The sequence below is a fragment of the Carlito syrichta genome, unplaced genomic scaffold, assembly GCF_000164805.1.
Source record: "Carlito syrichta isolate Samal-C Ts95f unplaced genomic scaffold, Tarsius_syrichta-2.0.1 Scaffold312078, whole genome shotgun sequence".
Lineage (NCBI taxonomy): Eukaryota > Metazoa > Chordata > Mammalia > Primates > Tarsiidae > Carlito > Carlito syrichta.
The window spans coordinates 171,580-189,635 of NW_007256174.1; the positions used below are offsets into that span (position 1 = coordinate 171,580).

An 18,056-nucleotide genomic window follows, 5' to 3' on the forward strand; every position below is an offset into this window, starting at 1 on the left:
TCCAATTATGAGGGGAATAGTTAATTAAACTATGATCATCATTGCTAAGTAGCCATTAAGTGCAGCTTATAAATATATTTTCATAAAATAGAAAAATGCTATCAAAGGCTGAATTTCAAAGGTAATATTTATAACTGCATATAGGCTCTCCAGCCCTGCCTTTGACCAGGAGGGTCCTCTAACAGTCAACCATCTGGCTACTCATCCAAGCCACACTCTCCAATAGGGGTTTTACCAGCATAAAACTGAGGCTTTGATCTACATCAGAAAAATCTGCATTTACAGTAGAACCTCAACTATGACTACAAAAATAATATCAAAAAAATTCCACAAGAAAAGGGATCAACAAGCACTTTCCAAATCTTATTTAGTGAACACATTAATTTTATTTCTAAAATAAATATATAAATAACATGTAATTTTAAAAGGCAATACAGGAATTTGCCCATATTACAGCATTCCCAGACATAAATTATATATTGTAAATTATGCATCTGCATCTAGAAAACCAAGCTGGTTTTATCTTACAAGCCAACTGCAATTGATTAGTAGCATCTGCATGAAGAAGTTGAGGTCTAATCTAAGATTAGTTTAAAAAAAAAATAGACTTGATGCCTTAGTAATGTTTGCCATTGGCTTGAAATATATATGAATTATATATATTTTCTGATCTTGCTGAAAATGTTCTACCAAAGAACAGATGTGAAAGGGGAGGTGAGTGGGGGAATGTGGTTGACAGAATAATAGCCCTCCAAAGATGAGCATGTCCTAATCCTGGAACTCATAGATATGTTATGTAGCAAAATAGCATTAAGACTGCTAATCATCTCACCTTAAGAAAAGGACATTAGGCTGGGCTCGGTGGCTCAGCCTGTCATCCCAGCACTTTGGGAGGCTGAGGCGAGTAGATTGCCTGAGCCGGCAGGTTTGAGACCAGCCCAGGCAACTTGGCGAGACCTCATCTCTACAATAAAATAAAAAATAGCCGGGTGTGGTAGCATGCGTCTGTAGTTCTAGCTACTTGGAAGGCTGAGGTGGAAGGATCGCCGGAGCCCAGCAGATCGACACTGGGGTGGCTGTGAGCATGCGTGCCACTGCACTTCAGCCTGGGCGAAGGAGTGAGACTCCAACTCAAAAAAAAAAGAAAAAGACATTAATCTGGGTTATCTGAATGGGCCCAACATAATCACAAGGGTCCTTAAAAGTGCAAGAGGAGACAGAAGTAGAGAGGCAAAGAAGGAGATGTGACAAGAGACACTATGTCACTGGTTTTTAAGATGGAGGATGTGGCCGTGGGCCAAGAAATGTACGTGGCCTCTAGAAGCCAGAAAAGGCAAAGAAGTAGATTTTCTCCTAGACCCTTCAGAAAAAAACGCAGCCCCGTCAACACTTTATTTTATCTTAGTGAGATGTGTGACAGGCTTCTAAAGCACAGAAATGTAAGGGAATAAATTTGAGTTGTCTTAGGCCACTAAACTGGTGGTAATTTGTTACAGCAGCAAAAGGAAACTAATACAGGCATGGGAGAAAGAGATGATAGTAAAAGAGTAATTACTATTGTTTGGATAAGGGTGGTTGGCATGAAGCAATTTCATTTTGTTTTGTCAGTCTCAATTAATTAAGAAACACTATCTAAACTGATATGCATTAGAAGAGTACCCTAACTTGCAGGATGAGAGAAACCAAGGTTGGAGTCACTGTTGCTCACTCAGTTCTGAATCTCATTCCCATCTACAGTACCACTCAGTAGGGAAGGAGATGAAATCCACAAGGAGCCCAAGGGAAACCAGCGTGACCTCAGTTCCAGCACAGTGCAGCAACTCCTGAGGCCCAGCCATGGACACCAACTGCATGATGGCAGGAGAAGCTAATAACTGCATACGTGAGTGATAGTTAACTAAAACTATCCCCAAATCCATTACCAAAGAGTCTACACCCTTAGAAAGAAAACCATGAGGATTTCAGGACAGAAAGACTGTTTCAGCTGTGTCTGGTTCGGAAGGGAAAATGTTCCATATTGAAAACCAAGGAATGAGTGCAAAGTCTAGTACCAGTTCTGGAATAGCCAGGAAAATAATGAACCTCCGCAGGTCTAAGTTTCTCACCTATAAATTGAGAGAGAGTTGCCTTAGGTCTCGATTCTCTAGCCCAAGAATTGCAGTACTCTACAAAGAAACACACCTATGTGCTATGAAATGTAAAATAAGGCTCTTAATTTGAATTATGTACAATATGCGTACAACACTGAAGACCCTCCTTGGTTCCAAAACTGCCACAATCCCACCAGATGACATATGGACCTACCTAAGAAACTCATGTTCAGTATAGACGCTAAAAGCAGCTACATAAACAACAGGTTGCAACACCCTTACATTTTACAAGTTAGTTTCTCCCTTTCTGCCCACAAGACCCTGGGAAGGTGTGGTGAGAAAAGTCCAGGACTAGGAGAGAGAGAACGGCATCTAAGCGTTGGCTTTTTCCTTTCCTGGATACTGAAAGCATATAAGCCCCTAACCCCTCTGAATCACTTAGCTTCTTCAACTACAAGAGGAGGAACCATGGGAATTCACCTCTCACGAGACTGGTCTGATTATAAGATGAGCTTGCCAATGGGGAAGGTCCTCGACACCTCTGAGGTGGTGAATGCAAGTCAGTCAATATCATCATGGTGACTGAAATCTGTGGACATGGGCAGGGCAAAAAAGACTAACAAATGATCAGTTAACTTCTCTGAAGTTCAATTTCTTCATCTATCGAAGAGGAAGGGTAATGTGGATTGTGGCAGTAGATCAAATGGTTGGACATGAAGATCCTCCCACGGTGCCAGCACACAGTAAATGCTCGATAAATGCAAGCTAGGGGTGTGCTGATATAGGATCCACCACCCCACTCCCACTTTTTTTATATGCCTTACTGAAAATCACAGAATGTCCTGAGTGCTCTGTGACCCAGCCAGGTTTCCACAGCAGGTTTGAACCAAAATTGCGGCCTTGAACGTTCCCAGGCACTGATAAAGGTATCTAGGCTGTCACCCAAAACAATGAAAGAAACGGGTCCCGGTCCTGAAGCAAACCACTTAAACTTTCATAACACTCCATACCCTGAACCCCTTGCTGCAGACATACCTAGACAGAACACCCCTTTACTCCCACTGTTCATATCCAGAGTTGCTGCAGCCCTCTGAAAGAACTTTACCCCGAATGCTCTGGACTGATCACCCTAGCGTTCAATTTTTCTTTGGAATCTTAACCAGTCCCATCTCAGGACAGTTTGGGGCATTGCCTCATGGAAACTTCTCTGCCACCGCTTTTAGGGTGATTCCAGCTGCTAGTTCAGTGGGACCAAACAGTAGGCCAGGAGTCCCTCCCACATTCTATGATTCTCTGGGATTCAGTGGTCGAAACAATTTCAAAAACCATTTTGAAGCAACACAACTGCAAATCTTCATGATTCTATGTGTCTATGTCATGAGTAGCAACGGCAGCAGCGATTTGAAGGGTCAAGTTGCCCCAAGTGTTGAGCAACTTATTGGACCACAGTTCTTGTTGTCAATAACTGTAGCATAAGCAGAGCCTGAGTGAATATTGTCACCTACACTGAAGAAACATCAATCAGGGGCATTAAAACACAGACAGCCATCATGTCCTGGGTCCCTGTTACATGCTGGGCACTGTGGCAATTCCGAAGCACAATCTCCTGCTCTCACACCTGCCTGTCAGGGAGGCTTCATCACTCCTGGCTCATCACATGATTCATCTGCAGTAATCCTGGAGCTAAAAGGAAAAACACACATCCCCAAAGCCTGCACCTCTTCCTCTAACTCACTCCAGTGTCTTTATGGTAAGATCATGCCTTCTCTTCTTTCTGCATCCTCTTGCACATCCTTGGCTTGGTATCCAAAGTAGAGAGAAATGGAAAGAGAAAGCCCAAAGTAAACTGAACTATGCCTCAGCCTCTATGTGTACCAGCTAAGGGGGCCCAAAAGTGGAGATAATGCCAAAGAGTAGCAAACGGATGTTCTCCCCATCCCCATTTTGAAGAGTGACGCACTTCCAGGTTGGACATCAGCCTCCACCTCCGGAGTCCCCTTACCTTGAAGGAGACATGCTGCTCCATGTGCCGCAGCAGCTGTGGCTTCTGGGCCGCCGTGTAGTCACACACCGTGCACTTAAACTGCTTCCCTGGAAAGAAGCGGAGGACAAGGTGAGCGTCACCAGGCCAAGAGCTCCGGCTGTAAATGAAGTGCCAGGCGTGGAGCCGGGTTACACCGAGGTGTCCCTTACCATGTGAGAGTCCAGAATCTCAGAAGGGAACAGAAAAGAGGTGCACAGGGCAGTGTGCTCAATCTTCCACGGGTGGGAGTGGACGGGGTGGGGGGGGACAGGAAGGGCCAGCTCTGCCTGGAGAGGCCCCATGAGCAATGACACTCGAGCTCCTGGAAAAAGAGTAAGGATGTGCCCAGCCGTCTAGAGAGAAGGACATCGAGGGAGAGGAGTGCACACAGGTGAAGCCACAGCGGAATGGACCACAGGGTGGCCAGAAATGCAGAGCAGCTGGATCTTCCTCCCAGAACCTGGAGTGTGAGCTCTGTAGAAAGCCAAGAGCTGAATGAGGTAGGTGGCTGGCCCAGAATATCAAGGGCTTGGAGCCTCTCAGTAATGACCTCGGGCGTGCGTGATCCTGAGAGCCAGGCGAATCTACAAGATGGCAGTCAGCAAGGAGCAAGGTCTGTGTTGTAGAACTCCCAACACTGGCAGGAGGGCAAAGGCATTTTTGAGAGAATGCTAGAAAGAAAACTAGGGAGATGCAAAACACTGCTCTGTTAAAAAGATTAAGGTTTTAGCAATATGTAAACATCCAATAATGGGGTGAACAGGCCCACATGTTAAAACAAGTTAATAGACATCTTGGGCACACTAAATTTTTGCCCCTAATTAGCACAAATAAAACCTCTAATAATACAAACATGTGCAACCAAATATAAATATGACCAACTTCTCGTAGCTCTAAATTGTTCAACAAGCAGCTTCTAATGGTTTAAATCTCCTTAGGGCGCCACGCTCACTGCCAGTGTGACTTGGTTCCCCAGAAACACTGGCCCCTTCTGGAGTGCTCTGGCACCCTTCCCTCTCAGACACTCTCCCCTTCCTCTATTCTCCACTAGCTCCTTTTCTCACTGAGGGAAGCAATGAACTCCATAATGCCAAGCCAATGGTGGACTTTGGCCCTCATTTTACTAGATGATTCCAATGTGACTCTGCTAATAGTCCATGCTTTGGAAATAAATCTTCTGTTCCTTTGACTCTACAACACTACTGCCTCTCTCTTCACCTGAGTATCCCTCAGGCATTCCCTCCCATCAACCATCTCTGATGCCCGAATGTCACAAATGTTCCAGCCCGCACTCCTGTCCTCATTCTACAAGCATCCTTGCATATAACTGTCCCCTTTGGGCTTTGGTAAACCTTTGATGCCAAAATCTGCATCTTCTACCTCTGATCTCTTCCCTGAACCTGAGACTTGAGCACCCAACTGTCCACTGGACAAGCCACTTAGCAGTCCCAAATGTCCTCAGCTGGACTCATCATTTTCCTCGCCAAAAAGTTTCCCCCTCCAGCCTTCCCAGTTTATCACCAATCAGATCACCTGAGTCAGATGCCCTGTAGCCTTCAACATCTTTATGCCCTTAACTTTCATCACCTCGTTGTTTCCAGCACCTGATTTACTCTCCTAACTATTTCTCATGTCTGTCTATTTCTCCCTATTTCTAATGCCTCCACCCTGGTTAAACTGATATCCTGCCTTCATGAAACCCTCCCATCCATCCATCTACCATCCATCCATCCATTATCCAACCATCCATCCATCTATAATGTAACATCTATCCATCCATTATTCACTCGTCCATCCATCCGTACTGATGCTTCATCCTCTGTACAGATGATCCCACTGTCTTTCTTGCATAACTCACCAGTGACCCCAACTGTAGAACAAAGTCGATGTTCTACAGCACAGCACAGCACAGCACAGAAGTTCCTCCAGAATCAGAACTAACTCCTACCCCGTTCCTCTCTGACTTCCTCTTGTGCCTATCCCCTCTGTATTTAGACTTTGTAACACTGAACTCACTGAGCTTTCAGAGCTTTCTGCCTTGCCTCTGCAACCTCGGACTCCAATGCTTTGCTAACATTTTCCATTCCTGGGATGCACGGCCTCTCAGCATCTGGCCACGTTTTCTTTACTCAAGACTGAAGTTGAACAACAACTCCAGTAACTGGCCCAAGAGTCAGTCCTCTGCAGGCCCCCCTACATGCTGTCCACAGTTTTCAATCCATGTCACATTGTGACTGACGCCTACAAGTCAGGGGCTGCTTTCAGCGACCCATAGGCAGGGACCACGTCTCACTCATCTTGCATACAGACTGAACATATGCCATGCATTTCATTAAACTGAACTGAGCCAGAAACAAACAAAAGTTTGTACTTCTTACATGAACAACACTCTCAATAAGAACAACAAAAGGAAACAAGTCACATCATTCTATTAATACTGTGCTTGTACTTGTTATTCCAGGTGAATGAACTCCAAATCCTAAATTTTATTAATTCTGCAAGCCCAAAGTGTGAGCAATTTTTTTTCACTTGTAAGGCAGACAGTTATAATTAGAAAGCAATTAAATCTTAAAAAAACAACAAAAATAGCACCATCTTTTTTCAAACAGAGGTCCACAAATCTTCCCATCTTCAGTTTCCTCTCAGCTATACGTACTTTTTCACTAATATAGGATTTGTGTGAATATACCATCATTGTACCAGGCGGCCTGGGCAAAAGTGTGTTGGGCTCTTCAGTATCATGGCGGGGGGAGGAGAGCTAAGGGAACTATCCTCTGAGTTAATAAACATTTTGACACTCATTACCAAACACTTGGATCAAAGAGTAAAAGATTAAGTGCTAAAAAGGAGCCCTGAAATGAGTAAATGGAAGTGCCTTGTTTGAAATCAAGAGTCAGCCTTTTATAGATGTACTTCCAAGGCTCTGCGAGAGACAGGGAAAGAAGGCAGCTTCTAAAAGTCATCCCTTATTGAGGCATCAGAGTCCTGGCAATAAATAGTACAAATGTTCCCAGCAACCACTGACAGCCCCTATCAAACAGGCCTGGGAGAGCACTTGACATGATCTTTTGCTGCCTAATTAAAATAATGGGATGCAGATTCATGACTAATCATAAAAGAGCAATGCTCTGAGACCAACAGATTGTTTTCTACAAAGAGACTCTTGAGAATTACAGGCTGAGTTGACTGGAAAACCTAGTATTTACTCGAGGTTAGATTGACCTCAAAGGGCTGGTAGATGAACATCAAATGGCTGCCTGTGGATGCAAATCACCCAGCATTCCTGGACAAGAAAAGAACAATTACAAAGAAAAAAAGGAGGTGGGCTTTTAAAAATTTAATTCCGTTTCTCCAAAACATACCTGGCTAATTCTACCTACTGGACTACTAGGTGTCATGAGCTGTACTAGGACGTGATATGCTCAATCTCACTGTGTCCAAATGGTCTGGGAAGCAGGCAGTGCTACCTTTTTATGTTTGAGCAACTGGGATCAAGAGTCTGAGTAACTTATCAGGTCACGGAATGTTAAGTGGCAGAGCCCAGATTTTAACCCAGTCTGTTGATCCTGATAACCCCATTCACTGCCACATAAAAATCCTTTCAGGGTGTGACACAATTTCCCCAAAGGGAACAAAAAATTTATACCAATGATGGGCATCTCTGTACCATGCATACATAAAGGTGGCTTGTCCCATGGGATGGCTGCCCATTAGACAGGGCCACCCAAGCAGGGCTGGTGGCAGGGGAAGTGTGTTCTCTTTCTGGCTCCATCTACCTTACCCTCCGTGACCCTAGCCTTGCTGCTACTCAGAGGCCCTAATAGAAAAATCCTTAAACTTTGAGAGGCTGAGGTGGGACAACTGCTTGAGTTCAAACTTCGAGACCAGCGTGGGCAACAAAGTGAGACACTGCCTCTGCAAAAAGTACAAAAATTAGACAGGTGTGGTGGTGCATACCTGTAGTCCCAGTTACTCAGGAGGCTGAGGCAAAAGGATAACCTGAGCCCAGGAGATCAAGGCTGCAGAACAGAATGATCATGCCACTGCACTCCAGCCTGGGCAACAGAGTGAGACACCAACTCTAAAAAAAACAAAGGCAGGGGGAGATAACCCCTCTCTGCTGCAAAGATGAACTCAGGCAATGGGCCTGCAAGCAACTAAAAAGTATCCTCTGAGAAATGAGGCTGAAGGTGCAAACAGGTGACCCCACAGAGGGCCCTTCATCACAGCCACTCAGGAGAGCCACAGGCAGCATCTCCAGCCCTGCTGCCTTAACCTCCCTGACACTCTCTGAGATCATCCAAGGATGCAGTTCTAATCAAACCAATCTAAAACAATACACCTAAAATAAACATTTAAAAAAAGAACAGAGCAGGAGAAAATGCTTATGAAATTATGTTAAAGTGGAGGCAGTTATGGTATCGGAGTATGAAAGTCTCCTGCTCCTATTCCCAGTAGCCTCGCTGGCCTCATCTCCACCCAGAGAAAAAGCCAGAACCTTCCCAATAGCTGCAGGCCCTCTGGGGTGTGGCTTCCTGTCACCTCTCTGAGTTCCTACTCTACCCTCCCCTCTCCCCACTCCATGGACGCAGCCCACCTACCCATCTCCAGGCCTTTGTCCCTGCTGTTCCCGGCGCCTGGATGCCCGTCCCAGATATCCCCATGCCTGCCTGTCTCATCTCGCTTAAGTCTTCCTTCGAATATCCCTGTCTCACCAAATCCTTCCAGACAACCCTACTTAAAATCACAGTCCCCATCTCCCTTTATGGATTCATTTTTAGCATTTCTCATCTTATAATACTTTCATATTAAAATGGAACAATTTCTTATTAATATTTTCACTTTCATATCTCACTTTTGTCAGTATTGGAGATTTCATATTTTCATTGCAATATACTGCATGATTGACTGTGTTTATCACCTGTCCCATTCCTGAGAATTTTAACCTCATAACAATGGAGGCTTTTGGTTTTGCTTTGGTTGTAGTCTGTGTTGCCCACTGCTGTATCCGAAACACCTAGTCGCCAAGGCAGTTCATGGATTCACCCTTGGTTGGCCCACCTGGCACCATCAGAGGCTGTAGGTCCTTTGGGGACAGGATGTGCACTTCTCGTGCCATGTCCTAAGCCCTAGGAAGTGAGTGCATGCCAGAGATAAGGCATGCACAAGGGAATATTACACAACCATAAGTAAGTTACGGGAGCGCCCCAGTCAGAAATCTGCTCTGCCACCCTTTCTTCCCCTCACAAAATCAACACAGTCACATGAGGTGTCACTAGGGCCCACACAGCCCTGCCTACTATTCTGCCCCCCAAAGTCGCAGGAGATTGGGGCATGGTGAAAAAGTAACCCAAGCTGAGCCAGGGATTTTCACTGTCTGGATATGAAGAATGTAACTCAGGAGCTGCTGGGAAGTATGTTTTCACCCTGTGGGTGAAACAATAAACAAGCCAATCTGCACAAAGATTGGAGGAGAGTGTAGCAAAGAGAGAGAGATAGAGACAGGACATCAGAATCAAGTAAGAAAGCGAGAAGAACAAAGGTGAATAAGAAAGATGGTCACCTGGCTGGTTGTGTCCACTCACTCCGCGAGCATTCACTGAGGCATCGCTGTGTGCCAGGACCATGCCTGAACCCAGAGATGGGAGTGAACACAACATCAGCACCCCTGCCTCACAGAGCAAATAGCCTAAATGGTCAACCAACAAGTGCACTAACAAATCATTCCAAATTCCAGCAGGCTCTGAAGGACACTTCATAGCCGAGTTAGGCAGGGTGTAGCCATGGGGTCAGCTGTCAGAGAAAACCTCTGGGGAAAGTGATATCACTCTATAAAAAAGATACCTGCGCACGTATGTTTATTGTAAAAACATGGAACCAACCGTACTGCCCATCCAAAGTGGATGGGATAAAGAAAATGTGGTATATATACACGATGGAATATTATACAGCCATAAAGAAAAACAAAATTATGGACTTTGCAGAAACTTGGATGGATTTAGAGTCTACCACACTTAGTGATCTATCACAGAAACGAAGATCTGAGTATTACATGTACTCACTCATATGTGAATCCTGAACATTTATCATAATACTATAAGAAAGAGATTGGCAGCAGTGGAACATTACCAGGGGAGGCACGGAGGACACATAATATCATTAAGGGTACCTGAACTCAAACCAGGTGAAGTGGAGACCAAGAAGAGGCCCAAACTTTACCTGTATGATGACCACTTATGTACCTAACCCTGAATTGTACCCCACATCTTTAAAATAAAAATTTTAAAATTTAAAAAAGCTAAGATGAAAGGATGAGGAGGACCAGCCATATGACAAAGGTGTGAAGACAGTACTGGGAAGAAGTGATGCAAAACCAAAGCCCCCAAGTCTCTGGAAGATCCCCTAGTAACTTGACAAAAAATGTCATGGTCTGCTTCTGTGACCTCCAGTGAATTTCTGTCAACTGCAACCAAAGAGTTCAGCAAGTATGGCCACTGGATGAACTAGTGAATGTATGCATACACAACACCAAGGCCTAGAGAGCAGACAGAAAAGGGGAGTGACCAAATAATCACCTCAAGAGAGGATATAAGCAGATTTAATTAATCAAAACAAGTCCAATAAACAGCACACTTAGATACAACACTATGAACCAACGCTTTATGAACGTTGTTAACTTATTTAATCTTAACAATAGCTGCTTGATTTTATGAGTTACCAAAAAAACAAAAATTATAACATGGGAATATCTGCTAGCCGTTAAACCAAGAAAATGAGTATTTTTAGTAAAAAAAGGAGATTAAAAATGAAGGAGTTAAGCCGGGACATTTTATTTCTGGAACAATTTTTGGAAAAGTAAATTGGCAGTACAATGCACGATTAAAACCACCAAAACAAAGTAGCCATCCCACTCCTGGAAATGAGACTTAAGGAATTAATCAAAATAAGAAAAATTTTATATGCAAGAAAGAATTCCCTGCCACAAAATTTGTAATAATGGGAGGAAAAAAGAAAATAGCACTGTTCAAAAATAAGGGAATTGCTATGTAACTCATGGACCCCCCCACCTCAATGCTTTTCAGAGATGAAAGGCTACAACTCTTAAACTTGTGATTTATGAACTATACAGCAACAAAGAATAATTATAACATGAATGTCAAGGCTAGACCAGGCGCAGTGGTTCATGCGTATAATCCCAGCAGTTTGGGAGGCCGAGGTAGGAGGATTGCTTAAATCCAAAAGTTCAAGGGCAGCATGAGCAGCATAGCAAGACCGCATTTCTACCAAAAAAAATGATTTTCATTAACTGGGCATTAGTGGTGTACATCTGTAGTCCCAGGTATTTGCGAGGCTGAGGCAGGGGGATTGCTTGAGCCAGGAGATCAAGGCTGCGGTGAGCCGTGATCATGCTACTGTACTCCAGCCTGAGCAACAAAGTGGGGCCCTGACTCAAAAAAAAGGAATTTCAAGGCTACAAGAATTATATACTGCCATCACAACTATATAATAATTCTATATGAACATGAATATAGATTTCTAAAGAATCATTTATTTTTCAGGACAAAACAAAGCTGAGTCATCCTCCTTTTTGGAGAAACACTCTTGCAGAAAACACTCACTGTCTTTTAAAACAACACCCAGCCTCGGCTGGCTGTGCGCTGTCTTATGGGTGCTCTTTCTGACCAAGCATCTTTGTTCCTCTTTTTCACGATAGAATTGTGGACATGTGTAGGACAGGGTTGGATTTTTGTGAATGTTGTTTTATGTTATCTGCACACTAACAGAAAAGCATTTCCTAATACTAGCATCCATCTCTAAAAGCCTAGAACGTTCCATCTACCACTGTACACAGATCAGAAAACACGTCTTTCAACATAGAACCATATGATGATATCAATGTTTCTGAACTTGGAAGCTCAAGAGTTCACTGTCTTTTAAAACAGCACCCAGCCTCCACTGGCCGTGCACTGACTTACAGACACACTTTCTGACCAAGCATCTTTGTTCCTCTTTTCCACAAAGACAGAGATGGAGTCCCAATTTTGTGAATAATCTGAGAGGTAGTCATTTCTTGTCCTCTCGAGCAGGGCTTAACTTTTGTAAACAGTCTGAAGTCATTCTGAGCCAAGTCTTATCAACAAGAAGGACAAAACAAAGCTGAGTCATCCTTCTTTTGGAGAAACACTTGCAGAACGCATTCCAGACTTACTGCAAAAACAACACATGGTGAAAAAAAGCTGATTGCAGGAGTGAAGGCTTCCTGGTTACAAACTACATCATTTAGAATCCCATTTGCTTATGAAATTCTTTATTTGACCCAGAGGCCCAGATGGTAAAAGTCAAAATCATAACAACCTAGATGAATCTCACAAACTTAATGTTAAAAGGAAAAAGCCAGACACAAAAGAACACATATTATATGAATCCATTTATATAAAGTTCAAAGACAGGGAAAACCGAGTCCTGGTGCTGGAAGTCAGAACAGCAGTTACCTTAGGAGAGGAGAAAAGGGCAACAGTATGGGATGGGAGTGGGTTCCCAGGGGACTGGCAACGTTCTGCTCCTTCTCTCAGGCTGTGGTACACAGGTGTGACTTTTTTGTAAAAGTTCATTGAGCTGTACACTTCTGAGTTATACACTTTTGTGTGTATAATACTTTAATTTTTAAAAGGTAAGAAGAAAAATAACAACACAACTAAACAGGCCACCTTCCCCAGAAAGTGCTCAGGAACTGGCATCAAATTTGCTTAAGAAAGAAAAAATGTGTCACGTAGTTCAAAGATAAAGTTTGAGGACCGCATGACAGTTTGTAGATTATGCACGCTGATGCTGCTGGTAGAAGGGAAAAAGACATAATCAGCGTTATTTGCTTGTCTGGTTTTCAGTCAGACATCTTTCTGAGTGTCAGGGTTGCTAAAGGTTTCCAGTACAGATACCACAGCTTGTTCTGGAAATAAAACATCGCACCACCAGCTCCAGTTTGTGGTCTGATACAACTCCCCTTCAAAGATGGGGGTATGGGGGATAAAAAACGGCACCTCTATTATTTCTGTTCATCTCTCAAAAGGTGTGTATCACATCTTTGCAAAATCTTTCGACGTTTTCAAGTTTTCTTTTGGAAAGAGCCTGTTTCTTTGCCTAATCTGGGTTCTTGGGCCAGTGTCCTGTGGATAACTGGCTGATGGAGCAAAGCTGGTCTCTGACTTTTGAGCACTGCCTGGGCCTGACAGCTAGATGTTGGCTAAATTCTAGTACCACCAGACAATAAAGAAAGCACAGGGTCTAGAATCAGGTAATCCTGAGCTCTACCCTTTACTTGGGCCTAACCCAGGTACAAAGTTATTGTGTTGCCCTGTTAGGGCTGGGACAGTGGGATGAATCTTGAAGTAGAAAGTAGCAAAGAAAGGCCAGAACACTTGTTGTCCTGCCGTGGGTTAGACAAAGAGAGGTGACCAAACCTAAGGGAGCAGGACTGCCCTTCCTCTTGACTCTCTGTGTGGAAAGCAAAGCAGCCATCAAGGTGACAGGTAGGGAAGCCAACAGAACCCCTGCTTGCTGAGGTCTCTGGGCTCACACCAGAAGTTAGCTCCATACAGAGAAAGAAGCATGAAAGACCCCATGTTGCCCTTGACCTCTGAAGTTCAGTCCACCAGGGTTCAACACTCTGAGCCCAAATTCTCTGCTCCTGAAAATAGAGGCAGTCACCCCTCATCTGCCAGTAGCTGTGGGCAGGCCACTCAGGGATCTGTGAGGCCCCCAGCCTGGTGACCAACACTCAGAGCATGCATGGCATGGCACCTGTGGCTTCCTTTGTTTCTTACTACCCCTTCATCTTCCTGGTGAGTGTCCCTGAGGATGAATCCAGTCACTTTATTAAATAGAGTTCTACATAAAACAAAGGAAGAATGGAATGGTAGAAAAACCTTAAAACGCCACCTTCGGCTTTTGGCATTTGGATTCCATCAGAACACAGAGAGTCAGCAATAGAAAACTCCTTATGATTTAAGGCAACTTATTTGAAATATCTGTTAACTCAAATCATCCCTGCCAAATAAAACTTTATGTGTACCTCAAACTTGGAGGAGTTCTAAAATACTTAAAGAATTTCCATAAATCTCAACTGTTACTGTTATTAGTCATAATATCTAAGGCATAAAAGTGAAAATGCCTCCTTATGACTGTTTATCCAGTCTTACTGAAAAAGGTGATATTTTGCATAAGTAAATTTTCAGTAGTTTTCAGAAAATTGACTTTACCCTTTTCTCAGAAAACTGACTTTTACCCTTTTCAACAGTAATACTCTTTAAATATTAACTACTGCACCATGACTTCCTAATGAGAGAACATTTGAGACGAGTAATTTGATCTGTCCTAGATACCATAAATCAATGGCTACAAATGATCATCCTTACACTGTGTCATTAACAGTTGTTGGTTCACAGACAACAGGAATGGGTGCATGAACTGACACACTCAGTATGAACCCAAGTAATCGTCCCACAACTCCATGTGGCAGGTAGGTTGATAATGGGCCCCTCAAAGATGACCAGGTTCTAATTCCCAGAACCTATAAATGCTACACTATACGGAGAGGAAAAGGGCGTCTCACAGACGTGATCCAGGTAAGGATCTTGAGATGGGAGACCACCATGGGTTACCCAGGTGGGCTCAATGAAATCATAAGGGTCAGCCGGGCTCGGTGGCTCAGCCTGTAATCCCACGCCTTTGGGAGGCTGAGGTGAGTGGATTGCCTGAGCCCGTGGGTTCGAGACCCGCCTGGGGCAGCGAGACCTCATCTCTACAATAAATCAAAAATTAGCCGGGCGTGGTAGTGCATGCCTGTAATTCCGGCTACTCGGAAGGCTGAGGAGGAAGGATCTCCAGAGTCCAGCAGGTCGAGGCTGCGGTGGCCGGAAGCGGCCACTGCACTCCAGTCTGGGTGACAGAGTGAGACTCCAACTCAAAAAAAAAAAAAAAAAAAGAAATCATAAGGGTCCTTACAAGAGGGAGGCGGGAGGTTTAGAGTCCCAGAAGGAGACGTGATGATGGAAGCAGAGACACAAGAGCTTGGAAGATGCTGTACTCCTGGCTTAGAAGATGGAGGGGACTCATAAGCCAAGAGATGCAGGCAGCTCCTGGAAGCTACCAGAGGCAAAGAGACAGGTTCTCCCCTCCAGTCTCCAGAAGGAATGCAACCCTGCTGACACCTTGATTGTAGACTGCTGAACTTCACAGCTGCAGCAGAATATATTTGTGCTGTTCTAAATTTCTAAACTTGTGGTAATTTGTCACAGCAGTCATAGGAAACACGTAACATGCATGTTACAACAGGGATGATTAAACACTTGTTCAAGGCTGTCCGGGCAAGAAGTGGCTCCAGCCTGGGCCTGTACTCCTGAGCCCACCGTTTTCTCTACCCCACCTCCTTGCCTGTCCACGTAGCCTAGCACACTGAAGTTTGCTGTCACATGAAGGAAAAGCATCCTGCAGGAAGCGTCACAGGCATTTTGCAGGGAGCGTTTTGCAGAGCACACACATCTTCACAGTTCCAGCATCTGCGGTAATTTGTGCAATGGCAAATCAGAACAGAAATAGCTACAGCAATAAAAAATACAGCTTAAGAAGTCTCTGTACTTTAAAGGCTGAACTTTGAGCAACTGCAGACTTAGAGCCTGATGATTCTCTGTAATTAGTCCATCAGTTCTGATACAAGGAGGGATGGATCAGCATGAGACAGACGTGGAAAGAAACAGAAGGCGGCACAAAGCCATACAGAGGACAGGAAAAAAGAGCACAGCACCAGAGCTCAGTTAAAGTCACAGACACTGGGCCAGACATTTGCAGCTGAGACCTCTAGACCCTGGTGAGGTTTTAGGTAACCAAGCCTCGATAAAGAGTTAAGTCTATGTATCTGTCTACACTAATTGCTCAGTAAGTTGCACAGTTCATTTTACAGTAAGGGCTCAGTTATTCCCAGTGGATCTTATGGTTTAAATTGAGAAAAAGAGCTATCTATGAAAATGCAAACAGGGTGCACCTATTAAATGGTACTCCTGGGTTGTGAAATCAGCCCCACCCTCTCCCAGGCGCCACCCAGACACCAGCCCATAAAGATAAGCACCGCAAACCTACTGGTTCCATCTGGTAGCCCCACTTCTGCATCTGCCCCATAACATTTTCCCCAGGGGTGAGTGGGAGGAAGGACCGGAGGGACAAGGATGCTGCAGAGAGGTCAGTCTCACTGAAGTCCTGCAAGTGAACTTAGTAAGATCAGCCAAGCTGGCTGCTCAGGTACCATTTTCTGTTTATTTCCTCGTTCTCCAGTGTTATGCTTCTTACAAGCAAGAGGCCATGGAATAAGCAGGGCTACTTTACCCTAGAGTGGTTTTGCTTTTTAGAGGACAGAGAAAGAAAAAAACAAGCAAAACTCCATGCTTAGATCTCCTAGAATATTTCAATGTGTAGCCATGGGCTCTCTTATTATTAATTGAAGAAGGAAGCAGGGAGAAAAGGGGTACTTACTCCACTCAAACCTAATTTCCATACTCGACTCGCCACTTGTCTAATTATTACGCATTACAAGAGTGCTTGAAGCCCAGATAATTCCTCTTTAGAAATCGTACCAGAAAACTTCTTAACTAAAGTATATGAGGGGGCAGGTTGGATCAGGGGGAGGGGGAGACCCAAAGGAATTACCCTGAACTTCAAAGAGCTTTTCATTCCATGATTTGAGAATTCTTATTTGATTACATAACATAAGGGCACTGTACAATGTAACCTTCCCCATCTGCTCTGGGTGGGTAGAATCATGTATAAACCTCCAGACTGCACATCATATTTAGATCCTTTTTAACATCAAAAAGGAGGAAATATGTTACAGCATAATTTTTTAATTAAATTCGTGCATCTTGTTGGCATACACACAAAGGGTCTGATCGGACCCTTTATAGATCAATTTCTCTCTTTGTACATATTGACAGGCAAATCTTTTTAACTGAAACCTTCACCCAGAATGACCTGTCTTTTCTAAGGCACAGTAATGAGCTCCTTTGGGAAACAGGAATGCCATAAATAGAGATACATCACTTCAAATAAGCCAACAAATGTGAAATATTAGATTCACAAGCAGTCAGAAGACGGGGTAATTACTCGATTCCTTTTTACTTCATTAAAAGATGCCCAAGAAGATCCATGTAATAGTGAATTCCTTGACCATATTTTAAAATATCTAATTCACAAACATTTGATTTGACACAATTATCAGAGAGATAAAACAGGAAAAAATACTTGGCATTTTTTTGAGTACTACTATCTCCCAACCACTTTATGCAAGGCACTTTACATTTTTCTAGCCATCCCATCAACAAAAATTTATTGAGTACCTACTCAATAAGCCAGGCTCTGTTCTAGGTGCTGAGGATACAAAATAAATGTAACAAGTCAAAAATACCTGCTTACGAAGTTTAAAATCTAGTGGAAGACCCAGAAAAAAATCATAAATAAGGAAATTATATAGCACACTGGTAAAGGATTGTGGGGGGAGAAACAGCAAAAAACATAAAAGAGAGTATGAAGTCATTGGTGGGAGAGTTCCAGTAGGAAAGACAAAAAGAATAATAAATAAGGAAACTATATAGTACACTAGAGAAAGATAAACTAAGGAGAAAAACAAGGAAACCAAGGGAGTATGAGTATTTGGTGGGGGTGTTGAGATGTTCCGTGCATGTAGTGCCTAGGGCACAAATCATTCAGAGAGTGACTTCGGGTAAAGACCTGAAGGATGTGAGCTGCACTTTTTCCGCCCAGTGCAGTGGCTCATGCCTGTAATCCCAGCACTTTTGGATGCGAGGTGGGAGGATCTACTTGAGCCCAGGAGATCGAGACCAGCCTGAGCTACATAGCAAGAACTCAACTCTACAGAAAACAAAAAACTTTGCTGGACA

The 18,056-nt window shown here is 43.7% G+C and overlaps 1 protein-coding gene across 2 annotated transcripts in view; it reads right to left on the bottom strand.

The window, feature by feature from the left end:
- Window positions 1–18,056, bottom strand: part of ZFAT (zinc finger and AT-hook domain containing) — a 224,148-nt gene that overhangs the window by 86,236 nt on the left and 119,856 nt on the right. For both annotated transcript variants that reach the window (XM_008069520.1, XM_008069521.2), the window contains one exon: window positions 4,093–4,181. In XM_008069520.1, the coding sequence (XP_008067711.1) occupies window positions 4,093–4,181 (89 nt within the window). The remainder of the gene's footprint in view (window positions 1–4,092; window positions 4,182–18,056) is intronic.